Source organism: Ursus maritimus, unplaced genomic scaffold (genome assembly GCF_017311325.1).
Source record: "Ursus maritimus isolate PB19 unplaced genomic scaffold, ASM1731132v1 scaffold_3, whole genome shotgun sequence".
Taxonomy (NCBI): domain Eukaryota; kingdom Metazoa; phylum Chordata; class Mammalia; order Carnivora; family Ursidae; genus Ursus; species Ursus maritimus.
In genome coordinates this window covers 28,930,024-28,946,775 of record NW_024425563.1, presented here as the reverse complement: position 1 = coordinate 28,946,775, position 16,752 = coordinate 28,930,024, and the positions used below count along the sequence as shown (strand labels likewise).

The 16,752-nt window shown below is 38.5% G+C and overlaps 1 protein-coding gene across 2 annotated transcripts in view; it reads left to right on the top strand.

Moving 5' to 3' along the window:
- CPED1 (cadherin like and PC-esterase domain containing 1) overlaps positions 1–16,752 on the top strand; it is a 265,116-nt gene that overhangs the window by 212,537 nt on the left and 35,827 nt on the right. For both annotated transcript variants that reach the window (XM_008705809.2, XM_008705811.2), the window contains exons 16-17: positions 9,932–10,049; positions 16,573–16,709. In XM_008705809.2, coding sequence (XP_008704031.1) covers positions 9,932–10,049; positions 16,573–16,709 — 255 coding nt within the window. The remainder of the gene's footprint in view (positions 1–9,931; positions 10,050–16,572; positions 16,710–16,752) is intronic.

Below are 16,752 nucleotides of genomic sequence, written 5' to 3'. Positions count from 1 at the left end.
TGTCTTCAAATGTTTATTATGTTTGGCGTCACCACTATTGATAAGTAAACATCAACTGAAAGTTGTCTTTTAAAATATCTCTGTGGCCTCCTGCCTCCTTCCACTCACTCCTATTTCCGCTTCAGTGTACAGGTAATAGGTTTGCTCCTTTAAGAATATGAAATAACCTTTTCTAGTTGTTGTTGATGTTGCTGTTTTGTCACTTCCCAAACTGATCCAGATGCTTCGAAGCATGAGAGACCCCACAGTCACGCATTCAGTTCCAATTCCACACTCCTTTGTTCACAAATCAGAAAGAACTGAACTTTTTCAAATATCCAAACCTATAAATTCATTCTCTCTTTTCATTTGCATTCACATCTACCCTCTGGATTCCATCTGGATCCCAAACCAAAAGTGCTGAAAGACCACAACAAAGGCTGCTTTCCTTGGAGTTCCCAGCACACCGGAAGTGGGAAGCATCAGTCCCTTCAGAGGCTCCAGCTCAGTAGATTTCCAGACCCAATTCCACAAACCCAGACATTCATATGCACTCTAAATTGAGAATACAGGGTGCCTTTCAGAATGGGCTCCAGCAAGCAGGATCACGCTGGCCCCATCCTAGTTAATTTAGAGGCCATCTAGGTTAAAAAAGAGAAAATTGCATATTAGTTCAAGGATTTGGAATGCATGAGAAATATATAGAAGTATTCCAAATATTGATGTCACATTAATAAATTTAATTGAGTGGAACTAATTCATCTGTTTAGAATTTGTTTCAATTTCCCCTTTTCCTGAGTTCATTGGGGACCAGCTTGATATTCTCAGGTAGTATAATATACGGCCACTTTTCAGCTGATATTTAAGGAAAGAAACACACAATCGTGTTATCCCGTCGATGGCTCGTGGGTCCTAATGTGTTCCACATAAGACTACAAATTCCAAACACAAACAGCAAGTCAAGCCGCATTTACAATTCTGCTACCGACACCAAGTTCCATTATTCCTTAAAAACCATTAAAATTAAAAACTTGTTTGTAAACTCTCACTAAAACAAGAATATCAGGCATTGAAAAGTATCAGCTTCGAAAGCAATGTTATTAGTGATCTCTTCTGCACAAAGTAGAGTGACGTGGCTCGTTGCTCATTTTCATGAAAATTCAAAGTGAGGGATTGTATAGGTAAAGCTCACTCACGGCAAATGTTTTATTAGAACAATGTGAAATAAAAGTCAAAGTGTCTCCTGCTCCTAAGTAATAATACTTAATTTTGTACTGTTTCTTAAAAGGGCATCTACTTAGTAAAAATTTTTGTAAGTTTTATGAAAGGGGCTGGAGCTTGGAGACTAATCTGATAAGAATTTTTAAACAGAACAACATTGAAGAAGCTAAATTCACTGTCACCGTTCTAACGTTTGTGTCATTAGAATGAGCAAGAATGAAAATCATGATTCCAAAATAATTTTACTGATTTTGACCCACTTCCTATCTCAGTCCTCAAACACCATCCACGCTGAACTTGACTGGCCATGTTTACACTCAGCTCCAGAATGTTTTAGGTGCTCATCCTTCTACCTGGAACACTTACTTGATCCCCTTCTAATTCTGTTTCCACTGATAAACTACGAACACTGTGCACACAGGACAGTATTAAGTGACTGTGCAGGTCCTTAGTCCTCACAGCCCTCAGAGGAAACCAAATGTGCCAACCTCTTGATTTTAGACTTCTGGCCTCCAGAACGTGAGACAATACATGTCTGTCATTCCGAGCCATGCAGTTGGTGGTAATATATTATGGCAGTCACAGAAAACGAATATACCTTTAAAGGAGGTATCAGTGCTTTTCTGACTTTCTCTTCCTTTGCTTTTCCAATTTAAATATTATTTTTTACTTAAATATGTATTCTTAAAAATATAATAATGATCCATACTAATGGCAAGACCTTTAAAAACACAAGTTAAAAGTTCGTTTTTGCTTCCTCATCTCTGGCCTGCCGTTCTTACTCTTCTACTAGGGCCACTGTGCAGAGTTTCTTGGGTATCGTTCCAACAACTATGTAGGCACAGTCAGGCAGATGTAATAGCTGGCATTTTATTTTACTTGAATAAGGTCCTGCAGCATGCTTTATTGCTCTTAATAATATATCTTACATGTCTCTCCATATTTTTACTCTGTATCCTTCTGTTCTAAGAATTACAAAACATTCCATTAAATGGGTGTTATTTAACCAGTTCCTACTGGTGGACACTTGGATTGTGTCAAGTTTTCTGTTATTATACAAAGCACTCCAGTAAATTTCCTTGCAGACTTTATGAAGTATATCTGTAGGCTAAAGTCTTTGGAGTATAATTATATTCGCAAGATATTTCCAGAATGTCTTCCATAAAGGATATAAATCTCCTTTCATACGAATTTATATGCATTTCACTCTTTTCCTAATGAAAAAGTTCAGCCCTAGGATCAATGTGGTATGTAAAGGATGATTTCAGATGGATTATGCTGTAATTATTTGCTGCTAATGTATACATCAGCTAATTTCCTACAAATGTTCATTGGGTGTCTAATAATGTGAATCACATAATAGCTACTCAGTATTTTATGGCTTGCTGACTAAATACAAGGAAAGCAGTTGTTAAATTTAGAGACAATGTGAAGACAAAAGATAATTCCTTCCTTTTGGAACAAGATAGTGAAATTAGCTCCTCTGAAGCATCATTTCTTTCTTTTTTTAGATGGAACTATAATTGATGTACAGTATCTTATTAGTTTCAGGGGTACATCATAGTGACCCAGTATTTTTAGACATTACAAATGATCCCCATGGTAAGTCAGGTTACTGTCTGCCATCTTACCAAGTTATTGCAATATCATTTACTATATTCCCTAAGCATGCATGACGTCTTCATGACATTTATTTTATAACTGAAAACTCGTCCCTCTGAATCCCCTTTACCTATTTTGCCTGCCTCCCAGTAATTTGGTTCCTGTTACTATCCGTCTGTTTCTGCTCTGTTTCATTTGTTCATTTGTTTTGGCTTTTAGATTCCTTGTGTAAATGAAATCATATGGTATTTGTCTTTCTCTGATGACTTATTTCACTTAGCATAATACCCTCTAGATACATTCATGTAGTTGCAAATGGCAAGAGCTCATTCTTTTTTATGGCCGAGTAACATTCCATTACACACACACACACACACACACACACACACACACACACACACCACTTGTTCTTTATCCATTCTTCTATCACTGTGCACTTAGGTTTCTTTCATATCTTGGCTCTTGTAAATAATACCTCCATGAGCATAGCGGTAAATATATCTTTTTGGATTGGTGTTTTTGTTTTCTTTGGGCAAATACCCAGAAGTGCAATTGCTGGATTGTATGGTAGTTCTATTTCTAATTTTTTGAGGAATCTCCATACTGTTTTCCATAGTGGCTGCACCAATTTACATTCCCACCAACAGTGCACAAGGGTTCCCTTTTCTCCACATTCTCACCAACACTTGTTATTTTTTGTCTTTTTGATAATAGCCGATCTGAGAGGTGTGAGGTGATATTTCTCGTGGTTTTCTTTGCATTTCACTGATGGTTAGTGATGCTGAGCATCTTTTTCTGTGCCCTTAGCCATCTCTATGTCTTCTTTGGAAAAATGTCCACTCAAGTCCTCTGCCCATTTGTTTAATTGAATTATTTAGGGGTTTTTGACATTAAGTTTGTGAGTTCTTCATATATTTTGGATATTAGCCCCTTATTGGTTATATGATTTGCAGATATCTTCTCCCATTCAGTAGGTTGCCTTTTTGTTTTGTTGATGGTTTTCTTCACTGTGCAAAAGCTTCTTAGTTTGATGTAATCCCTTTGTTTAGTTTGGCTTTTGTTGCCTTGCCTGAGGAGATGACCCCCAAAAATATTGCTAAGATCAGTGTCATGAGGTTTTTTTACCTATGTTTTCTACTAAGAGTTTCATGATTTAACATCTTATATTCAAGTCTTCAATTCACTTTGAATTTATTTTCATATATGGGAATTATCCAGTTTTATTCTTTTGCGTGTAGCTGTCCAGTTTTCCCCAGCACTATTTGTTGAAGAGACTGTCTTTTCCCCATTGTATATTTTTGCTTCCTGTGTCATCGATTGATTGACCATATATGCATGGAGCTTGGAAAGGCTTTCTCTTCTTTTCTGTTGATCTATGTATTTGACTTGTGCCAGTACCATACTGTTTTTATTACGGTAGCTTTTCAGTATAGTTTGAAATCAGGAAGCTCCAGCTTTGCTCTCCTTTCTCAAAATTGCTTTGGCTACTTGGGGCCTTTCGTGGTTCCATACAAATTTTAGGATCCTTTCAGAACCTCATTTCTTATAGGAAAGAACTGTCTTGATATGGAAGGGGACTCTGCCTCCCTGGGGACAGTGCCAGGATTGTCAAGTTTGAGAGTCACAACAGAGTTCCTGGAAATAGCAGCAGGCCAGGGAAAGAGGAAGAAATGTGTGCCTCAGAAAGAGTTGGGTGCCATAGGGAGTGAATGTATATTTTTAAATTTAGAGGGGCATTTTTCATTATTTAGTAGGAGAGGAAGACAGTTATTTCATCTTGAAGGAATGATTCCATGGGTCTAGAAAAGCAAGTAAGATTTAAAGACACCTACCAGATCAAATAGTCCATGGCTCCAAAAATATGGCAATAATACATTAAAAATGAGAAATACTACTAATTCGTTTATGGCAAAACACCTTTTTGTAAGAACTAAATAGGCTTCCAGAAAAATTGGTAACAAGAAATAGTGATCATGAATTCATGGGTAGGGCAGCAGGCAAAACCAAGGACAGCTTCATATTCTTCTGTTAGTCAGGGCAGCAAAGTGAGTCAGCGTTTAAAATTATACAATAAATATATATACTCTACACATGTCTGAACAAGGAAATCCCTGCTACTTATCTTACTGCATTCTAGTGAGAGCTATTCCAGTCAGGAATTTGTGAAGTCTCCAGCAAAATAATATACTCTAAATGTGGAGATTTCTGGGGTTAATGCCATTTTAAGCAACTCTGCTAAATACTACCTTTTTTTGTGTATCTAGACTCTGAGGTTCCAAGAGATGACACTTCAGAACAAAAGAGCTGTCATTCATTTTCTTGAATATGCCTAAACCTGAACAAATTACTAATCATCCCAGTGTCGAAAGAAATGAGAGATGCTAATGAGCTTTTTTTCTTTCAAGATAGTTTAAAATTTCTTATTAGTAGATTAATCACTTTTAATATCTAAGGCAGTACTCAAAAAGATACATATGGCCTGAGAAGAATAGGTTTCACAACTCTTAGAGGAAAAGAGAGTTTGGCTGCGTATTCTTATCTCCAGAGTGGTTTGACCAAGTACGAGTTTGTTTCACCTGCATAGCAAGAAGTGCAGAGTAGACAACCCAAAGCTGGCACTGCATTGCTGCAGCGTCATCTATGCCCCGTGCTCTCAGATTTCTGCTCACGGTTGCCTCATGGTCACAACATGGCTGCTCCTTGTTCAAGCTCACATCTGTATTCCAACAGGAAACAAGAAACAGAGTGACCAAAAAAATGCACATCAAGGAGAAAAAGCTTACATCAAGGAAGCAACACTTTTCTACAAATCCGTAGCCAACTTTTACTTGCACTTAATAATTTTTCTTTTCTTTTTTTTTTCTTTTCTTTTCTTTTCTTTTTTGTAGTGTAACATGGCTATTTCTAGCCACGAGGAAGACTGGGAAATAGAATCTCTTCTTTTTTAATGTTAGATATAGTGCTGCCTACCAAACAAAGGTCTTGCTGTTAGAAAGGAAGGAAGACAAATGGGTATTGTGTAGGTATCTAACATGGTCTGCTGCTGTACTGAAGAGACCACGTAATGCATTCTCTCCCTCTTTTCTCTCCACCCTTCATCATTTTATGTTGAGAAAACAAGATCAGTGACTCGCTCAACATCATACAGCCAGTTCATGGCAAAGCTGGAACTAAAATTCACAAATACAATTCTTAACCCAGTGGGGCTCTTTCCGGTGTATGCCGCTATTCTCTTATTTCATAAACTGTGCACAGAGCCCACCCAGCTATACTGATGCCACTGTTCTTCTCCTTATTCCCCCAGCTCTGTCGGCCCGTCTCCAGACTCGGGTCTGTATTTAGCCAGATGCTGTGTTTCATTCAACCTTAAGAGTAACATTGTTTGGCTGCAGCTGGAAAATGAGTAATGTCCACTTCAGCGGGCTCCTTTGGCTTTCCAAAACAGCCAAGAGTTTAACTTAAAGGGGTAAGATTTATGAACTGCAAACGAAGATTAACTGCTAAGGAGAATTTTTTTTTAAAGATTTTATTTATTTATTTGACAGAGATAGAGACAGCCAGCGAGAGAGGGAACACAAACAGGGGGAGTGGGAGAGGAAGAAGCAGGCTCATAGCGGAGGAGCCTGATGCGGGGCTCGATCCCATAACGCCAGGATCACGCCCTGAGCTGAAGGCAGACGCTTAACCGCTGTGCCACCCAGGTTCCCCGCTAAGGAGAAATTCAAAAGGAAACACAGAATACAATAGAATATTCTTTGACCTAAACTACAGAAAGGAGGATAGGACTAAATTTCATTTACGTTGAAATCTGCTCTCCCTCTCCTACCCTATGCTGTGTCTATCCTTCGCAATACCACTTGTATTACTGTCCTATCTTAGAATGTACTAGACTCATGGCTGTTTAGTTAGAACCAACAGGTCTGACCTACCAACAGCCACAGAACAGTAGCCCATGGGCACGTCCACCACGCCAGGTAACAATTCAAACACAAAGACAGGCCAAAGTTCCAAGGAGCAGGCGTGGTCGCCCAGTCTGACTCCCAGTCTGCTTTCCTGTGCTCTGCCTCATGTTTACTCTATTATCATAGGCTCATATGTGGGATCCCCAGTATTCAGAAAGTGCAAACACTGAACATTTTAGAAGATTATCATGCTCTATTTCCAGCCATTTGTTTCAGAAGCTTTGAAGTCGGATCAGAACACGCTTCTATATTATTACAGTAAATTTTTTCTAAGCTGCAGCTAAGAAGATAATTAGAACAAATGAGATGTAGATTTCAGTGCAAGATTAAGAAGGCAGTTCTGACGATGAGCCACTTGAGGTCGGGGACTTAGGTTTTCAGCAAGAACTTTGCACATGCTAGGTATTAATACTTGTCCATTTGAAAGGTTCCATGATTTGATCATCATTATAATGTAGATTGTCAGCATATGAGTTCTTAAAAAAATGACTTTTTTTTTACTCAAGATGTCAGATAAATCCTTTTCCTGCCTTATCTTATGGCCTTTGACATGCAATTTCTTCTTCTCAGAACTCTCATTCCCTGATTTTTCTCATTATTCCATTCAGATGTTACCTCAAAGAGCAGTTGTGGCTAATCTACCCAAAACAGCCTACACCCACTCCTCGGTGATGGAGTTGGGGCCCCCACAGGACAAGCCAGCAGCTCATGTAAGAGCACATTTTTCTCATTGACTGACATATGTGGGGCTTCAACAGAGAATAGCTAGAACTCTCTCTGGACCCTCTGATGCCCTCCAGGTGAATATTAGGATATGCCCTTCACGCACACACACACATACACACACACACACACACACACACCAGAGAAGCCCCAAACAATAATTTACAGGAAAATGTGTCTCTAAATATAGAGTTTTAGAAATGTTTCAACATTATTTGCATGCGTGATGAATCTCTCATCATCATCTGTCTGTATCTATATATGTCCATTTATATGCACTAAAAGGTACCTTTTTATACATTGAGCAAACACCTCAGTCTGAAGTACCTGACTTTAGGTGACTTGGTGGCACGTTCATGGTGTGTTCCATATGACATAGTTGTTCTGTCACAAAGCATTTCTTTAGGTTTTTTTTTTTCTTTATCATGTGTCTTGGAAATCTCTCCATGTTCGTTAGTCCATTTAAATCTATCCTTATACATTACATGAGGGTTTCTCTAGAGTAGACTCTGAGAAGTCTGACTTCAGGGCTATGGAGGCTGTGAGTTTTTTGTTTTAGTATAAACTTCCTTCCAAAAGTAGCTGAACTCATTTGCAATCCACTCACTAGTGTATAATGTTATTTCTCATTGCCCTTCCTCATGTTTGATATAAACATTTTTTGCAGTCTTGTAGATGCTTAATGTCATTTTTTCTAGCCTTAAAAAAAGGTCCAGCCTGCACCAAAAATAAAGACATAGTGATCACACACACACACCGTTCATAGGTGTTTATTCAGACTAACACCCCTCAGAACATTATTAACTTTATGTTATTTTAATTGCTTTTTTATAATGAACACTTTAACACAAACCATATTCTTAATCTTTAATCAGTATTCTAAGTTCCAGCTTCAGTTATGAAATTAAAAATGGAAATATGTATACGGAATCACGATTTTATGAAGTCTGTACATCACCCTCATTCCGTTTGTTCCTTAATATCCTGGTCCTTCTCTTATGAGATGTGGAAATCTGAGTTGGGTGTGAGGATATGTGAGAGGGTGAGGGAAGGTGACTAGAAATTGCTCATTAGAGACAGGGTTACAGAGCGAAGAAGAGGTCAAACCAATTATTTCTCTCCATTACTGAGAATTTATGATATGAAGTGGGAAACAATTACGTCCAAACTTTTATGCATTCAATAAATATTTGCCTACTTTATGGTAGGGACTGGGTATATGTGTGAGTGAAATAATAATTTGCTGTCATAGAATGTTCAGTCTAGTGGAAAAGACACAAATAACAAATTATCACCAAATGGTGAAGGGTATGAAGGAAACAAGTGGGGATGACGTGGACAAGAGTGAGGATACATGGTCGTACCAGAGTTTCAAGAAGGCCTTGCTGAGACCTAGAACACAAAAAGATGCTCGCCAGGAAAAATTAGAGGGAAAGCATTCTCAGCGGAGGTAATAGCATTTTTACTCGCCCTACAGTGTGATTCTTTCCGATAAGAAGGGAGGCGGTGAAATCAGGTGAGGTAGGATGGAGGGACACAGGCCGGGTACAGGAGCCAATGCCTTGTAAGAAGATCGCTCTGTAGTCTGTACACACGTTGAGTTGTAATGTTCTACAGTTGAAACTTACATAATGTCATATATCGGTTTCACCTTGATAAAAAGAGAGCACATGTGAGCATGAGAAAGAGAGGGAGGGAGGGGGAGGAGCGGAGGGGGGAGGGAGAAAAGGAAAGGAAGAAGGGAGGGAGGGAGGGGAAGCTAAGTGAAAACGAGAGTGCTCTGACCTGTGGGAGCAGAGGAGAGATGAAGAGAGATGAAGAGAGCCAAACTGCTGTTCTCTGCTGCACGGGTCGGACTAGAGAAAGCATTGCTTAGTACAGAACATGATTCTATAGTGATATTCACTGCAGTGAGATGTTACCTACTTTTATAAATATATGAACATGTTTTGAATAAAATATATGTATTTGATTCCATGTCTGGCATATCATGGGTCCTTAATAAATGTGCATTGAAGTGAAATTCATCTGTTAACATTCTCCTCAAATATTTCCCATTTTTTCACATTAATGGTTTTTTTCACTTGACATACTGTCTTACAGTCTACTTTTAATGAGTCAACAACACACAGGTGTATTTTTTAAGGTAGAACTTGCATCCATTTCTTTAAAAAATGGCAGAGCAATAATACCAATGGCAGTATTAATGCAGTAATGAATATCCATGCCAAAATAAAGATTAAATTGTCATTAGAATTTATATCCTCTTTCAATGCAAGTAGTTACTCCTCGCACAAACAACTATTGATAAGTCAATACCACAAGAAGAGTAAACAATTGCTCCCTTTTATCTGCAAAGGTTATTTGGCACAAAAAATAATCTTATTTTTTTAGATGTTATTACTATAGGTCAGGTTAATTACATTTCTATCCTTTTAATGCAGGACTGTGGTTTGCTGATTCACCCAGAGGAAACCTGTGGGTTACAGCCTATTTCCTCTGACTACATGGAAGCCATTTCACAGCCCAATCTAAAGATCTGTCCATCTGGGGACATAACAGGTGACTATTTGGATATCACTTCTCTCAAAAACATCCTCTAATATAGATGAATGTATACTTTAAATTATCTTTATACAAAAAAAATCAAGGTATTATGTGACTTTTTCATTAGCATGAATGGTAACACATATAATTAATCTGAATGCATTGTTTTAATATGTGAAATATTTTGATTCACCGAATTCTTGTTTTCTTCACCCTCTGCTCTTTGCCTGGTTCATCCATATTCATCCACAGATATCAGCCAAAAAGTCGCCTGTATCAGAAAGCCTTTCTTGAGCCCCTGATTTGTTTCCTCATTGTATATTTTCATAGCACCCCGTGCTTTTCTTCCATGACCGTTTCCACAATCATTTAAATGTTAAGTATGTAATTAATTCTTTGAGGTCAGTCTTCCCAGATTGTCAGCTGCATGAGGACAGGAGCCTGACTTGTTCATACTCTATCAATTCACTTTGCTCTATAATTTCTACAGAGCAGGTACAAAATAATTATCTGTTGACGATGTGAACCAAAGAACTGCTTAAGGGAATAAGTCTAGTTTTAAATCATTTCTTTAATTAAAAAAAAATCTTTGAGAATGATCACTGTCTCCCATATACTGAGCATTAATAGAGGAGGGAAAATCGTAATGTCAAATTGCAATTAGTGTTGAATCCTGCCTAATTCTAGAACAGACGTGGAATGAGACACTTTTGTGCCACTGTCCACATTCCCTGTTTCTCTCCTTCCCCGGTGTTCTTCTGTCAGCGGAGACTAGTGGGGTCAGGCTAAAGCTGAGACTAAAAATACCTCCAAAGAGATAAGAGGAGCAGGAAGCGTCTTCTCTGAGATTGCCGGTTGTCCCTCTGGCCTCATGACCCCAACTCTCCCTTCATCTAAAGAGTCTAAGAAAACACTCAGGAGCTTTTCTACCCTTGCCATGAACTTCACACCACAACTTGAATGGGAAATGAGTTTCACAAATGGGCAGTACAAATTGCAATTTGGCATGCACACTTAACAGACGTGGGCATATCCCCGTTCTTGACCATGTGTTCTAAATAATAAATGACAGTGGGTGCATAGGGAGGGATTTACCCATCATGGCGTGTCAGGTGGTATGGTTTACGATTCTCAGCTAAATGAGATATATACTCTCACATACAAAGGAAACACCGACGTGTCTAGTTAAGGATTTTTTTTTATCAGAAGACATTTTATGAGAATCATAAAACAACTTAATTCCATTCCTCCTACTGAACCAAGTCAAAAGTTCTTCAACAAAAAGTCGAAGATACAGTACTGAGATTCCTCAGGAAGTGGCATCTTTTTCTGTTCATTAAATTTGCTGTAACTTATGCAGGGCCCTGTCATGAAGCTATCTCCGTGCCTGGTCCTTAACAGGAGAGGCTGCCCTCGAGCAGGGAACTTCTGGTAACTTGAGTATCTAGGCTTCTTGAGAAAAGATCCCCAAATTGACTCCCCAGTCAAGCCCATGTCCCTTAGCCTGACAGCACTGGGCCTCAAAATCGGGCCCTCCCCCCCCCTCTCTCTCAGCTCCTCCTCGCCTCTTGGTTTCACTTCAGGCCCACAGTGCAGGTGCAGGATTCCACACTCCTGTCCATGCTATCCCCTGCTCCTGAAAGTCTTCTTCCCATCTTGGCCCAACTCTCCGATGCTGTATTTTCCTCTCTAGGAAGCCTCTCCTTACCAACCCACCCCAGATTGGCTTCTCTGCTGTGCTCCCAAAATACTTTGGGCACATGTCAACCATAGCACTTACCTCATTATGTTTCAAGTGTTTACATGTTTCTCTCTCTCACTAATCAGTAGTCTTCAGAGTGGAATGATGCATTGGAGCAAAGGGAGGGAGTGGCATGGGACGGTCCACAGGATGAAGCCAGTGAAGATGAAAATATTTGTACCTTTATTTTTATCTGATCATTCTTATTTTTGTCTTATAATGAACATAATACATAGATACAGGAGTATAGGTACATACACTACAGTGTGTGTGTACTAATAGATCAAAGGTGCATTGCTGATGACTGCCCTAGAGTGTATGTTTCTCCAGAGCAGAGAATGTCCCTTTTTCATCTTTCAAGTCTAAGATATGATTTTAGAATGGTTGCTAAACTAAAACCAAGATCCAAGTCCTCCTCCTTTCCATGGAAGACTGTGAGCAGTCAGGGCGCATTCAACCAGGGCTCACTGCTCCACCCGTTCAGTCCTAAAGACCTAAAGATCCAAAACGAATGAGTGAGACCTGGAACAGTAGTTCTCAAGAATGGATTTTTTTGCTACCAGAGATTTCCTTCCTTGATGGTAGGACTCCCTCCTGCTGAAAGAAGTTGTCATGGTGGACAACATTGGAAGGAAGTTGATTCAGGTGCTCCGGCTTTAGCTTGTATGGTCATGGATTAGTTCCAAAATCTTATTTTCACAGCACATTACAGTTATTTAGCAAACCAGATCCATTTTTTCACCTTGCCAATGAAATGATGGTCTACATGTCTTCTCAATAACGCTAGCTAATATAATTTTGAGTGCCTGGGTTTTTTTTTTAATTTTTAAGTTGATTTTTTAGCATTTAGAAAATAATTTAACTATGAGACACAGCCAAAGAATAAAATCTCTTGCTTAAGAAAGAAAAAATAATTCTTCTAATCTGACGAAGAAATTTATACAATGATTTTTTAATGAGAATTACCATAAAGGAAAATAGCTCCAAATGTATTTTATGATATGTAAATAGAAGATATTATCATCTTTTCTTTGTAACAAGGAAATATGACAACTTATACTTTAATACGTCTAATGTTAAAAATATGATGTATTTTTTTTCTTAAGTGAAAACTGCCTTATTTTATAACATAGAGTCAGGAATTAGTGCTATCTATATGATTTTACATCTCACCATGGCCCTAAGTCACAAAGGTGAATTTATTCTCTCCATTATGTCAGCCAATCTGATTCACTTAAATGGCTGAATTCTAACTTGCATTAAATATAAAGCTATAATTATAAACCAAATAACTTCTCCCAAAAGCCATTTTTATTCCTCAGAATGTCATTCCCTAAAACACATGTCATACTCTATTTCAGAAATCACAGCTTTGATTCATTCAATGTTTAAATATATAACATAGAATTTATGTCCCTCTTTTTGACAATTTTAGTTAAGAGCTGGTATCATTTAAAATGTCAAGAAACTCCAGTCCTGCAGATGTTATACAGATGTCTTTTTCAAGCAGTATTACTAAATCACAATAAAAAAGGGGGGCATTTTTAACCAATACAAAAATGCAAAGAGTTATGACTGTATAAATATATAGTAGTATGAACCATTGGGGCCAAGTTTTCAGAGACCCAATCAGGAGTCCTTTTGATGTGCTTGAGATTTTATGCCCACAAACTAATTGTACCCATATTTGGATTTTTATGCATGCAATTGGCCACTTGCTTCTTAAGCTTTAGAAGCAAATGGCCAAAGAAGGCCCCAGTTTGTGCAAAATTAGCTGTCAGCAACGTTAGAGGGGGAGAGTGTTTGGAGGAGAGGATGCACGTGCTCTGAAATACTCAAGGATCTGATGAAAACTGAGCCTTTCAAGATAGTACTAAATACAATCTCATTAACAGAAACACAGTTATGTCCCCAACATACCACCATCTTATTAGAAAGAAAATTAACAATCTTTTTTAAAAAAAAAAACATAGTATCTGTCGACACATGAACCCACTAAGTAAATTCAGCATTTCAAAATAAAGATAAATTTGTTAAAATAACTTATTTGTTGTTTTCCTGTAAGTGCCACCAAAGAGACCATTGGGCCGTATTTCATTTTCAGCTGGTGATTTTGTGCTCACCTGACCTGACATGACAAAAGGATCAGCAAATTGGTGACTCCAAGACCTCAGTTCTGGTCCAGCATGTCATTAACAGCATGATCCCATTTCTGTCCTTTAATTCTTGGGTCTTCAGTTCACCTCCTCTGTTAAAGAGAAGGACGGACAGGAGATCCAAAGCACCATTCCAACTCCATTTGAAAGGATGCCCACGGACCACAAATCTTTATGAAGATGTGAAGATATCAGGAGGTGGTTATTGATCACAAACCCTATATTCCAGGGCAACGTTAGACTTAGAAGCAAGATATATTCTGAATGAAAACCACAGAAAAATTACAAAAGAGAATTGGATGGAGAAACAAGCAGTTTTGAGGACAGTCTTCATTTTACCATTCAACAGCCAGCACCTCTCCTAAATTTTCTGTCATGTCTTACAGTAACCCCGCTCTTCTCTACATCTGGAAACTTCGGAAATGCTTTTTACCTAGCAGACTTCTTTTCCTCTCCTATATGTAATCTTTCGTGGAGGCTGCTTACTTCTTCAGTCCCACTGCTGTTAGGGCTGCCTCGTCACGGTCCCCAAAGTACACCCCATTCCATCTCTCCAAATCTGATCTATCCAGAAGACCCGATCACATTTCATGCACTCCATGGGAACTTCCAGATGACTCTGACCCTCACGGTGCTTTCTTTATTCTGAACTGCCACGGCTTATTTAAGATGGGGTGGGGGAGAAAAATACGTTCCCCAGTTGCTGGTTATCAGGCACTATGGCAGGTGCTATATATATTTTTCTCCTAGAGAGAATATTAAGTAATTTTTCCAAGTTAAACAGTGCTTCTCAACCGTGGCTGCATATTGGAATCACCTGACAAGCACTTAAAAAATCCCGGTGCCTGAGTTCCATACCCAGTGGTTCTGACGTAATCAGTCCAGGATACAGTTTGAGCACGGGGATTTTAAAAAGCGCTGTGGGTGACTCTAACGCACAGGGTTGAGGTCCACAGAGCCAGCTGGAGGCAGAGCTCAGCTGTGTTTGTCTCTAGAGCCCAGAAGTTTTTGGCACCGCACAGATGTTTTTACTCAATTATGCCTTACCTTTATTATGCGGTAACTCTTTTACACGTATAAATTGTAACCTGATGATAAATTTTTTGAGGTTTAGCATTGTAAGTTAACAGGCTTACATACATTAATATATTAAAGTGCTCAGAATACCACCCGCATCTGACACGTGCTACGATATATTATTCATTTATTTTTTTAGTTATTGTATTTTAGCACCAATAGCACCTAACATCTAGTAGGGTAGATATTTCAATAACATATTAAGTTAAAATCCTCCCAGAGAGTACTATTTTATTTCCCCCAGTTCTCTCTTAATATACCCACAATTTTTTTTTCCTTTTCTGTGATCAACTAGTAAGCTATAAACTAGATCTTCTTTTGTATTTTATTATTTCTAACTGTTCCACAAACACACAATTCTGACATCCCTGAGGTCACGAAATGTTAACACACCATATTCATCACCTGAAAGTAGGAATTCTTCCCACTAAAATTAATGTCACACCAGATACTTTTGTTAGCAGAACCACAAAGCAAAGCCAGAATGAATAAATTTGTTAATTTTTTTTTCTTTCTAACTCAAAAAGCAGCTAGGAATATTTAGCTCCTCAGTATTTTGAAGAGAAACATCTAGTGGGAACATAAGCAAGACCTTTAGGGTAGAGCATGTGATTGTTGGAGACATCAGGGTAGTCTCCACAAAGGGGGTAAGGAACCATGCTCTATTCAAATGGGCTGGTTCAAACTCCATTTCTGAAAAGATGAACAAGGAAAAGGCAAAAAGCAAAAAAATCATTTCTTGATTTTTTTCTAATAAATTATTAATATGTCTACTTACACTAAAAGCGGAAGTGTTTTGAATACATATCACTTTATCAATAAAATAGAAGAGATCTTAAATGCATTGAGAATATTCGTTTATCTCATAAACATTTACTAAATCTTGTGACCTACTTTGTGCCTGAAGTCTGCTGGTAACAAGGGTAAATATGATATCGTAATTGTGCTAGATACATTACATGCATTAGCCCATGAAATCCTCCCACCAACCGTGTGAGAACAGTACATGCCTCATCTCACAGCTGAAGAAATGAAGACAACAGAGCTAGAACGAGCTGAAGAGATTCACACCAAAAAGCTCACTGATCAAGTTAAGGAACAATACCTAGTCTTCAAAATAACAAGTTATCGGAATATTAAAGTAATTCTCTTATACCTTGACTCTCTTGAAAGCAGGGAATATATCTATTAGTGGATTGCTAACCTAAGCATGTGTTAGCTTAATGAACATTTGTGGTCAACCACCCCAATATTAGTGGCTTCCCATCTACTTTGGTCCTATTAAGTGCCAGTGTGTTATTTAAAAATAAGTAAAAATTAAGTAGCACCCAATCACTTGGTTTTTTGTTAAGAATGTAGTTTCACAGAGCAGGACTCATACTTGATTTCGGCATGGACTGTGTTATTTCAGAACATTTCTACGTGTTGCAAGTCTATCTGGTTGGCAGGGGGCCACGCCTCGCTCCATGGACTCATACGGTAAGAGTGGTCTTCTCACTGTAGTGACTCACGAACTGCAATTTCACTAGTAGAATCTGAACAAAGATTTCGCTGTCTATTCCAGGTCAATGGATCGTGCCTTGCCTTAGCTGTTCAGACAACAGGACCTGTGACTGGAGAGAAATAACTTGGCAGCCCCACGACTGCCAATATGGTGTTCTAACTAAGCCCCAACTCCAGCAGTGCCTGGGAGGAAGGAAGGTAGGTTCTGGATCCAGTGGAGGGAAGCCTTTCATTTATGCCA